The sequence below is a fragment of the Triticum aestivum genome, chromosome 3B (assembly GCF_018294505.1).
Source record: "Triticum aestivum cultivar Chinese Spring chromosome 3B, IWGSC CS RefSeq v2.1, whole genome shotgun sequence".
In the NCBI taxonomy this organism is placed as follows: Eukaryota; Viridiplantae; Streptophyta; class Magnoliopsida; order Poales; family Poaceae; genus Triticum; species Triticum aestivum.
The window spans coordinates 839,958,613-839,968,632 of NC_057801.1; the positions used below are offsets into that span (position 1 = coordinate 839,958,613).

At 59.8% G+C, this 10,020-nt stretch overlaps 1 protein-coding gene across 1 annotated transcript; it reads right to left on the reverse strand.

The window, feature by feature from the left end:
* Positions 1 to 203: 203 nt before the first annotated feature.
* LOC123067007 (small polypeptide ROTUNDIFOLIA LIKE 3) lies at positions 204 to 1,354 on the reverse strand. Its single transcript, XM_044489970.1, has one exon. The coding sequence runs from the start codon at positions 1,072 to 1,074 to the stop codon at positions 745 to 747; it is 330 nt and encodes a 109-aa protein (XP_044345905.1). The 5' UTR covers positions 1,075 to 1,354; the 3' UTR covers positions 204 to 744.
* Between the last annotated feature and the right edge of the window lie 8,666 nt (positions 1,355 to 10,020).

Sequence of the window (10,020 nt, forward strand, 5' to 3'; positions counted from 1 at the left end):
CATTGGCCGGCCGACGAGCGAGCCCCTGAGCTCCTCATTGATTCATCAATCTCTGCGTGCGTGCGTGCGTGAGCCTCATCCGGTCAATTGACCGCCCGCCCGCGAGCCAGCTAGTTAGCTCAACAATTTGGATCGCAAGCAACGAGATAATTGATAGTACTTGTAACAAGGACCACCAATTAGTAGACAGTGTAAAGACGAAATGAAACAGCATCGATTGATCTTGCATGTTTGTTCTTCATCAAGGGGCCTCACTCACTCACTCAAAATCAAAGCACCAGGTAGGAACTAGGACAGATTTATAATTGAAATGAAGCTAGCTGCACAAATTTAAGTCTCGGAAGGAGTACTAGGAAACAACAGAGCAAAATGGAGCTCCCGAGCTAGCTAGCTAGTAATGGTGGCTGACTCTGACGGGACTGCTAGCTAGCTAGCTAGATTACCTTGTGGTGGTGGTGGTGGCGCTCATGGCTGATGTACTGTACACACCCAATTCGCAGTGGGGAAAAAACATCAAGAAAGTAATTAAGCAAGCAGCAACAACAAGAAGAAGAAGAAGAAGAAGAAGAAGAAGAAGAAGAAGAAGCGGCTAAGATTATGTAGGCTGGGATGGATGGAGAGCTCGGCTAGGCGGAGAAAGGGGGAAGAAATGTACGCCGGTACGTAGCTACAGCAGCAGTGGAAAGAAGAAGCAAACGATTGAAAGAATGTGGCGGCCGGCCTGCCGGAGGTGGCCGGCAGGTCCTAGTAGTCGCGCCAGCAGACGAGCATGGAGACGCAGCGGCGGACGATGTAGAAGCGCGCGCGGTGCTCCTTCACCGCCTCCACGCACTTCTTGGACAGCCGCCTCCTTGACTCGGCCTCCTCCTTCTTCTGCTGCTCCGACGACGAGCTCCCGCTTCCGCTGGCGCCGGCGCTGCCGTCCCGGGTGGCGGTGACGCTGGCCGAGTAGCTCCGGCTCAGGCCCCCGCCGCTGGTGCTGGCCCCGGACCCGGACGCGTCGCCGTAGTAGTAGTTCCGGCCCGATCTGCTCCGCCCCTTCTTGGACAGCTTCCACTTGTCGTCCCCCTCCATGCTTCCAACCTAGATCAGCCCTGCCGCCGCCGCCGGCGACTTAGACGTAAATGCAGGCGGGTCGGTGGAGACGGATGGATGGAGTGGACAGTGCGCGTGGAATGAGCAGAGCGAGCGATAGAAGAAGAAATGGAGCGGGCGAGTGAATCAATGAATGGTGTGCTAGCTGCAGAGCAGAGCAGGGAGTGAGGGAGTGGGAGGGAGTGGGAATGGGGCCGCCCTGTCTCCTCCCCCTCCTCAGCTCAGCTCAGCTGGCTTCGCCTCGCCTCGCTCCCAAACAAACCCAACCCGACCCCAACCCTTCGACGGATGGAAGACAACTCCTCCAACCAGGCACCAGCTCAGCTCAGCTCACTCTCACTCACTCACTGTGCTTGGCCGCTACCGCCATGAAAACGCAAACGCAGAGTACATTCCGTCTGGCGTCTGTGACCGATGGATCGATCGATGGTGGCGGTGGAAGTGGAACCCCGTGGCCCGTCGGATCCACCTGCCCTGCCCTGAACCATCTCGAGACGGAAGAAAAGCCGCCGCAGATGGTGCTGCTGGTGCTGGTGCAGACGCCTACGCGCCTCTAAAAATTCCGTTGGTACCTGTTGAATATCTTTTGTATAGGCAGTATATCGCATGTATATGTAGAATCATTTCCTACCTTGCCCCGCCTCCTAGTTATCATGTATAGTCGAGGCCGTGGGCTGCTCATTGTAAATATATACGTGCGTGTATGCACCCAAATCAATTGAGAGTCGCATTGCCAAACAATATGGTATCAGTTTTCCTCACACGATCCTCTTCCTAAACAGCTTCCGCTCCTGCTGCCGCCGCGCCCTAGGCTGCCGCCGCCGCATCACCGCCGCCGCCGCCCCCTAGCTGCGCCGCCGCCGCCGCTTCTTCTCCCTGCCGCTGCTTCCCCTCCAGCCGCACCACCACCTTCCCTCTCCCACCCGACATCGCCATGGCCTCACCCGCCTCCTCCGCATCCGGTTCCGTCGTCCCCAACCCCTTCGCTGGCCCCGATCCCGTGCTCATCCGTGATCTTGACATCCACCGCCGTGTCCCCGTGTGCCTTGACTACTCCACCTCCACCTACTATGCCTGGAAGACCTATTTCTCTCTAGTGTTCCGCGAGTATCATCTCCATGATCACGTCGACGGTTCCGTGGATTCCAGCCTCATGCTCGGTGATGTAGAGTGGACGACCATCGATGCTACACTCATCCGGTGGTTCTACCTCACCATCTCCAAGGATCTCTTCCACACGATGGTCAGCGACGGGGATGACGCCCTCGCCGTTTGGACCAAACTCAACGGGCTCTTCACCGACAACCAACTCCAACGCCGGGTTTTTCTTCAACAAGAGTTTTTTGGGTCGCATCAACTTGATTCCTCTGTCGATGACTATTGCATGCGTCTCAAGAAACTTGCAGATGAGCTCCGTGATCTCGGCGAAATCATCTCCGACGATCTCCTCCTCAGCACCCTCTCCGCCGGGCTCAATGAAGAGTTTGGCAACGCTGCCTCCAACCTCACCTTGATCCCGGAGCCAACCTTTGCCAAGGTTGTGGCTTACTTGCGTCTGGAGGAACGTCGCATGAAGATGGCGAAAACTAGGGCGACCCACGTCGCCCTCGCTGCCGGGACCTCCCGCGGCGGCCCGCCCCCGCCGGCTCCACAGGCGCCCGCCGCGCCGCGGTTCCCTCCTCCGGCGGCCTCCTACGGGCCGTACCCGCCACCACCAGCGGGCCACTTCCAGGGGCCGCCACCCCCGCCTGCCTCCTCCGATCGCCGCCGTGGTGGGCGTCGCGGTCGCAAGGGAAACGGCCAGGGGGCCAGCCTCGTCAGCAGCAGGCCACCGCGCCCTGGGCCGCGGCCCAGAACCCGTGGACGGGCCTGGTTCATGCGTATAGCATGCCGGTGTCCCGCCCGCCCGCTCCTGGCCTTCTGGGGCCACGTCCCGCAGCGCACCAGGCGCTGATCGCCGCGCCACAGGCGCCGTACGCCGCGCCATCTCCAGGCGCCTACGCCATGGCGCCCTACACCGCGCCGCCGCCGGTGCCCTATGCCGCGGCGCCATATGCCGCACTGCCACCGTCGGCGCCGCCGCTCCCGCCGGCTCCATGGGATCCAGCTCTTCTCGCGGCGCTCCAGTCCGCCCCCTCACCAGCCAACTACACGGGTGGCGGCGATTGGTACATGGATAGTGGCGCCACCTCTCATATGGCTGCCAACCCCGGTACTCTCCACTCCTCATATCCTGTTCATACCTCCAATCGTATTACTGTTGGCGATGGGTCATCTCTTCCTATCACGCACATAGGCCATGCTTACTTTCCGTCCACATCTACACCGATTTCATTATCTAACATACTTGTCTCTCCCGAACTCATTACTAATCTTGTTTCCGTTCGTTCCCTTACTCGTGATAACCCTGTCACCGTTGAATTTGACATGTGTGGTTTTTCTGTCAAGGACGCCCGTACCCGGATGGTGCTCCACCGATGTGATAGCCCCGACGAGCTCTACCCAGTCCACCCACCCGCCTCCACCTCCACCTCTCCGGTCGCCCTCTCCATCGGTGTGGATCTTTGGCACGCTCGCTTGGGACATCCGAACGACACCACCCTTCGTCATATTCTTCGGAGTTTTTCTTTCACTTGTAATAAAACCAACGGTCACACTTGTCATGCGTGTCGTCTAGGCAAACATACTCGGCTTCCTTTTAGCACTTCCTCGTCAGTTGCATCGTATCCGTTTGAACTACTTCATAGTGATGTGTGGACTTCTCCAGTTGCAAGTAATACCGGCTACACCTATTATCTTGTCATTTTAGATGACTTTTCGCACTATGTGTGGACCTTCCCGTTGCGGCGGAAATCCGATGTCATATCCATTCTCACCGCCTTTTACTCCTATGTCACCACCCAGTTTGGTCGCCCCATCCACGCTATCCAAACCGACAACGGGAAGGAGTTCAACAACCTCGCGGTTCGCACCCTCCTCACCACACATGGCACGATATTTCGTCTCACTTGTCCCTATACCTCGCAACAAAATGGGCGCGCAGAACGGGTCTTACACACTCTTAACGATTGTGTCTGCACCTTGTTATTTCACGCTAATGTGCCACCCCGCTTCTGGCCCGATGCACTTGCCACCGCATCACGCCTCATCAACATTCGGCCTTGCCGTGTCCGCGGCAACTTTGCACCACACCACTTGCTTTTCGGGAGCCCCCCATCTTATGACGATCTTCGCATCTTCGAGTGCCTCTGCTATCCCAGCATCGCCTCTACCACCCCTCATAAGCTCGCTCCTCGCTCTCTTGTGTGCATCTTCTTGGGTTACCCTGCCAACACCAAGGGCTACCGCTGCTATGACCCTGTTTCTCACCGTGTCTTCACCTCTAGACACGTTTACTTTGACGAAAGGGTTTTTCCGTTTCAGCAGGTACCACCGACCGACTCGCCAGCGTCTTCACCTTCTGCTACTGGTGGCTCGGTCTCGGGCCTCCTTGGTGCGCCCCCGCGCCCTCGGGCCTCCCTCGGGCCGCCTCCTGGTTTCGGCCCCCTCCCCGCCTTGCGGGCTGCCGGCTCGGCGGCTGCGGCTTCGGAGGGTTCGGCGCCCCGCTCGGCGGCTGCGGGATCGGCCTCGGGCCCAGTCCCCTCGCCCGACGCCGCGGTGTCCTTGACGTCCTCCGCGACACCCGTCGCCTCGGCGCCTTCCTCGCCCTCCGCCGGGGCCCCCGCGTCGGGCTCTACAGCGACCTTGCCCCAGACGCCCGCCTCCGACTCACCGGCGGGCTCGGCTGAGGGCTCTCCGCCGGCCTCTCCAGCGCCTGCGTCGCCCGGATCCGCGCAGGGATCTCCTGCGCCCTCGGCCGGCTCGGTCTCGGCGGGCTCTTCTTCATCCTCGCCCGCCGCACCGGCCCCGCCGCCCTCCCGCATGGTGACTCGTGCCCGGACCGGTGCGCTCCGCCCGAGCCAGTGATACTCTGCCGACGAGTACCTGCTTGCGGCCTCGGTGCCGTCCACCTCAGCTCCTTCTCCCCTCCCATCGTCGGCTCGAGCGGCTCTTCGAGACCCTCATTGGCTCGCCGCGATGCAGGAGGAGTTCGACGCACTTCAGCGTAACCGCACCTGGCAGTTGGTGCCTCGGCCGCCGCACGCTAACGTGATCAGCGGCAAATGGGTCTTTCGGCATAAGACCCGGCCTGACGGGACCCTTGAGCGCTACAAGGCTCGGTGGGTCGTTCGTAGTTTCCGTCAGCGCGCCGGTGTGGACTTCACCGACACCTTCGCCCCGGTTGTCAAACCGGGCACTATCCGCACTGTCCTCCAGCTGGCGGTCTCCCGCGCATGGCCCGTCCACCAGATGGACGTCTCCAACGCATTCCTTCATGGCCATCTCGCCGAGCAGGTCTACTGTCAGCAGCCCATCGGCTTCGTCGACGCCACTCAGCCGGATCATGTGTGCCTGCTCTCGCGCTCACTCTATGGGCTCAAGCAGGCTCCTCGTGCTTGGTACCAGCGGATCACTGCCTTCCTTCAGCAGCTTGGCTTCGTGGCCACCCGCTCGGATGCCTCTCTATTCGTCTACCAGCACGCCATTGGGACGGCTTACCTGCTGCTCTACGTCGACGACATCATCCTGACTGCTTCCACGACTGAGCTTCTCCGACAGCTCACGGCTCGCCTCGGCACCGAGTTCGCGATGAAGGACCTCGGTCCTTTACACTACTTCCTCGGGATCGAGGTTGTGCGTCGTGCGGACGGGTTCTTTCTTCATCAGCAGCAGTACGCCCAGGAGTTACTCGAGCGCGCCGGCATGCTTAATTGTAAGCCCGCACCTACGCCTATCGACACGAAGGCTAAGGTCTCCGCTCTTGAAGGCACCCCGGCGCAGGATGCCGCCTTTTACCGGTCCATTGTTGGGGCCCTGCAGTACTTGACGCTCACTCGTCCCGACCTACAGTACGCGGTTCAGCAGGTGTGCCTCCACATGCACGCTCCCCGTGACTCTCACTGGTCCTTGGTGAAGCGGATTCTCCGTTACATCCGCGGCACTATGGGTCTTGGTCTCATGTTGACGACGTCCTCCTCCACGGATCTGGTGGCCTACTCCGATGCCGACTGGGCCGGCTGCCCCGACACTCGGCGCTCCACCTCTGGCTACTGCGTCTACCTCGGGCCCTCCCTCATCTCGTGGTCGTCTAAACGACAACCCACGGTGTCCAGGTCGAGTGCCGAGGCTGAGTATCGCGCTGTGGCTAATGCTGTTGCAGAGTGCTCCTGGCTACGGCAGCTTCTTCAGGAGTTGCACCTTGGCGTGGCCAAGGCTACCGTTGTCTACTGCGACAACGTCTCTGCCGTCTACCTCTCCGCCAACCCCGTTCATCATCGTCGCACGAAACACATCGAGCTCGACATTCACTTCGTGCGTGAGCAGGTGGCTCTCGGACACATACGGGTCTTACATGTCCCCATCGCTCAGCAGTTCGCCGATGTCATGACCAAGGGGTTACCGACGACTACATTTGAGGAGTTTCGGTCCAGTCTATGCGTCACTAATGACGTATCGACTGCGGGGGGTGTTGAATATCTTTTGTATAGGCAGTATATTGCATGTATATGTAGGATCATTTCCTACCTTGCCCCGCCTCCTAGTTACCATGTATAGTCGAGGCCGTGGGCTGCTCATTGTAAATATATACGTGCGTGTATGCACCCAAGTCAATTGAGAGTCGCATTGCCAAACAATAGTACCTACACTGCCTCCCCTCCCCAGTTTCATTTCACGCACAACCACGCACGCACGCACGCAGCAACTGGTGTAGAGTACAGTGTACGCAGCGTACTACTGCTACTACATGCAGTACAAATAAAAATTAAAGGTGGTAGGAGGAGCCGAGGAGCAGCACCCTCTCTCACACCAGATTTACTGCGAATCACTGTGCGTAACCTCTGAGTCACGCCACATGATCGCGCGCAAAGCTGCCGGCCACTGTCAAATCAGCCCATGTTAGCCGTTGCACGGCGTCCGTCCCGTCGGTCGGTGACCCTTTTCAAATGTTTCCCACACTGGTAATTAACTACCACTCCCACCGGCAGTGGCCAGTGGATACTACAACTACTACCAGTAATTAACCCTCACATTTTTACTTTCACCGGAACCAAAAGTGGCTTTGGGTCGGCATGTGGTGTGGTCGTCGGTTCTGTGGCTCGAAGCAGGACACGAGGCCTCTTTTTTTTCACCTTTCTTTCTTTCTTTCTTGCTCGGGAGGGCATTTCGCATGGCGGGTTAGGGTTACCGGGGGATGCTAGATATGGCTAAGCATGCAGCGTGGAGGGGTGGGTGTGCGCTCCATTATCGGCGGCTGGCGCTGCTCCTAATCCTAGGCTCCCATCCTAGCTGGGCTGGTGATCCGTCTCAGTGTGAATTATGGAGAGATGCAGAGGACGGTTGTACTGCCGCTAGTGCAAGTGCTGGGGTCGGTAATCATCGGCTAACCCAACTGTTCCTGTGCTAGAGCTGGTCTGCTAATTGAAGGCGACTTGACCAGACTGGGTTGTGTGTGGGGGGGCCTGGCAAGCACTCTGGTGGTATACTTGTGCATTTATTATCAGATGTTCAAATCCTCGGGCAGTTTTTTTTTTTGAGACAGCCGAGTGAGGAGAGCGGCAAGAACATCACCAACGGTGTCTTCGAGCCGTTTAGACCAAACGGAGAAAATGCTAGAGGGGCAATAACAGGGAAAGCAAATGTAGGACCCGTATAGTTCATCACGGAAGAAGGAATTCACAGAGGCAACATCGGTAGCTAACCATTAGGCCAACTCCACCGCGCGACTCCAAACGGACGTCCGGATTGGCCCGAATTTGTCCCTTTGGGGCGCCGATGGGTTCGCCCGTGTCCAGCCGTGTCCGTTGGGTCGTGCGTGCGCCCACCGCGCGGCCGCATCCCAAATCGTGTCCGGGATGGACGGGAATAAAAAAATTAATGAAATAACTAAAAAAAGAAAATAAACGCATTTAAAAAAACATAAAACATATATATGGGTTGGCCACAAAACGGCCCAGTTTCAACGGCCACTTAAAAGGCCCAGATTCATAATTAACATAATAAGAAAATAAAAAAAACTCCTCCCGCGCGCTCCTGCCGCGCCCGTCGGTGCCGTGGCCGTCGCCGTCTTCATTGGCCGTCGGTGTCGTCGTCGTCGCTGACGAGGTCGACGTACTCCGGCGGCGTCCAGAGGTGGGGCGGCGGTGCGTGGTAGACGGGGCCGGGCTGGACAGCCGGAGGTGCCTGCACCACCTCCTCCCGCGGCGACACCTCCCGCTCCGGTGACCGCGGCGGAGTGGGGCACCAGTTCACGCCCAGGTCGGCGGCCATCTCCGGCGCAGTGCAGGACCAGCCCCACCCCTGGCCCAGGAGCTGCTCGAACGCGGGCGGGTCCTCCTCCATCGGCTCCTCCGTGACAGCCGCCGTGACGGCCGCCAGCTGCAGCTCCGGGAAGGCGACGTCCCCGGCGGCAGAGAGGGCCATGGCCTCCTCCAGGCCGTCCCACTGCCGCTCGTCGTGCGTGTTCATGGAGTCGGCCATGACACGCTGCAGGAGACGGGCCTCCTCCTCCTCTGTCATGCGAGGAGGGGGAGGGGGCGACGGAGACGGGGAAGGCGACGGCGTGGGCGTCAGGCCGCGCACCCGCGTACGCCCGCGTGGCTCTGCACGTGGCCTCCGCGGCCCCGACAAGGTGCCGGCGAAGTAGGACGCGCGCCGCACGTCGTGCTCGTCCTGGAGCCATGTGTCCCAGAGCGGGGAGTCGGGGGCATACCTGTGGTCGTAGTACAGGTCGTCGGGGAGGAGGCGGCGGCGGCGGTTGATCTCATCGTGCCGTGCACGGCCAGTCGCAGGCACTGGCGGGATGGGGACCCGGTCCGCGGAGAGGTGCCACCCGTTGGGGAGGTGGGCGTCGCTCCACGGGACCGGCGTCCTCGTCTCCCAGTACCTCCGGCACACGTCCGCGCAGATGTACTGCCGGTCGCGCTCGCCGGAGGGCCTAGGGGCAATGGTGAAGGGGGCCGGCGCGGGGGCTCGACGGGAGGAGCGCGGCGGTGACGGGGGGGCTCGACGGGAGGAGCGCGGTGGAGACGCGGGCTCCTCCTTCTTCACGGATTCGCGGCGGTGCCCCGAGGAGGAGCCGGCCTCGCGGTCGTGCTTGTCCTTGCTGTTCCAGAAGCCCATGGCGAGGTGGGCGGCCGGCGAGCTCGAGGACAAAGGAAGGCTAGGGTTCGGCGTTGTCGGGGTTCGAGGAGGCCGCTGGGTGGCGTGGGGCAGTGTGGACGACGACCCGTCCACGCTTCCCACTTAAAGAAGGACGACGACCGTTCGACGTGCGGATGACAGGTGGGGCCGCCCGCTCGTGCGCATTGATATGGGCGGGTGGGAGGTAGGTGGCCGCCTGCCACGCGGCCCCGAAGCGGACGAGGCGCGCGTCCGTTTGGTGTCCTCCGCGACCCAAACCTGGCATTACATTACTCAAATACTTTGCACCCGCACGAGCCCAAAGAGAGGCTTTATCCTTAATCTTGGCAATGACGGCGGTAGTAGGGGCGGCTTTGTTGCGGAAGATCCTCGTGTTACGCTCGTTTCAAATTTCTCACGCAACAAGCATCATCAAGGTGTTACGAGCCATGCGCGAGTCACCCCCTTTGTGACAAACCTCGTTGTACCAAAGTCTCACCGAGGGCACAAGTCTCCAATATGTCGGGTCGATGTCAAGAAGACCAAGCCAAGTCTTAATCTCCGTCCACACTCTCACTGTGGAACCATCACTGAAAGAGGAGGCGGGCCGCCTTCTCTTTAACCTGCTTGCAAAGAGGGCAAATGTTGCAATTCGGCCATCCCCGTCGCAACCTACCAACGGTCCACACTCTATTATGAATTATC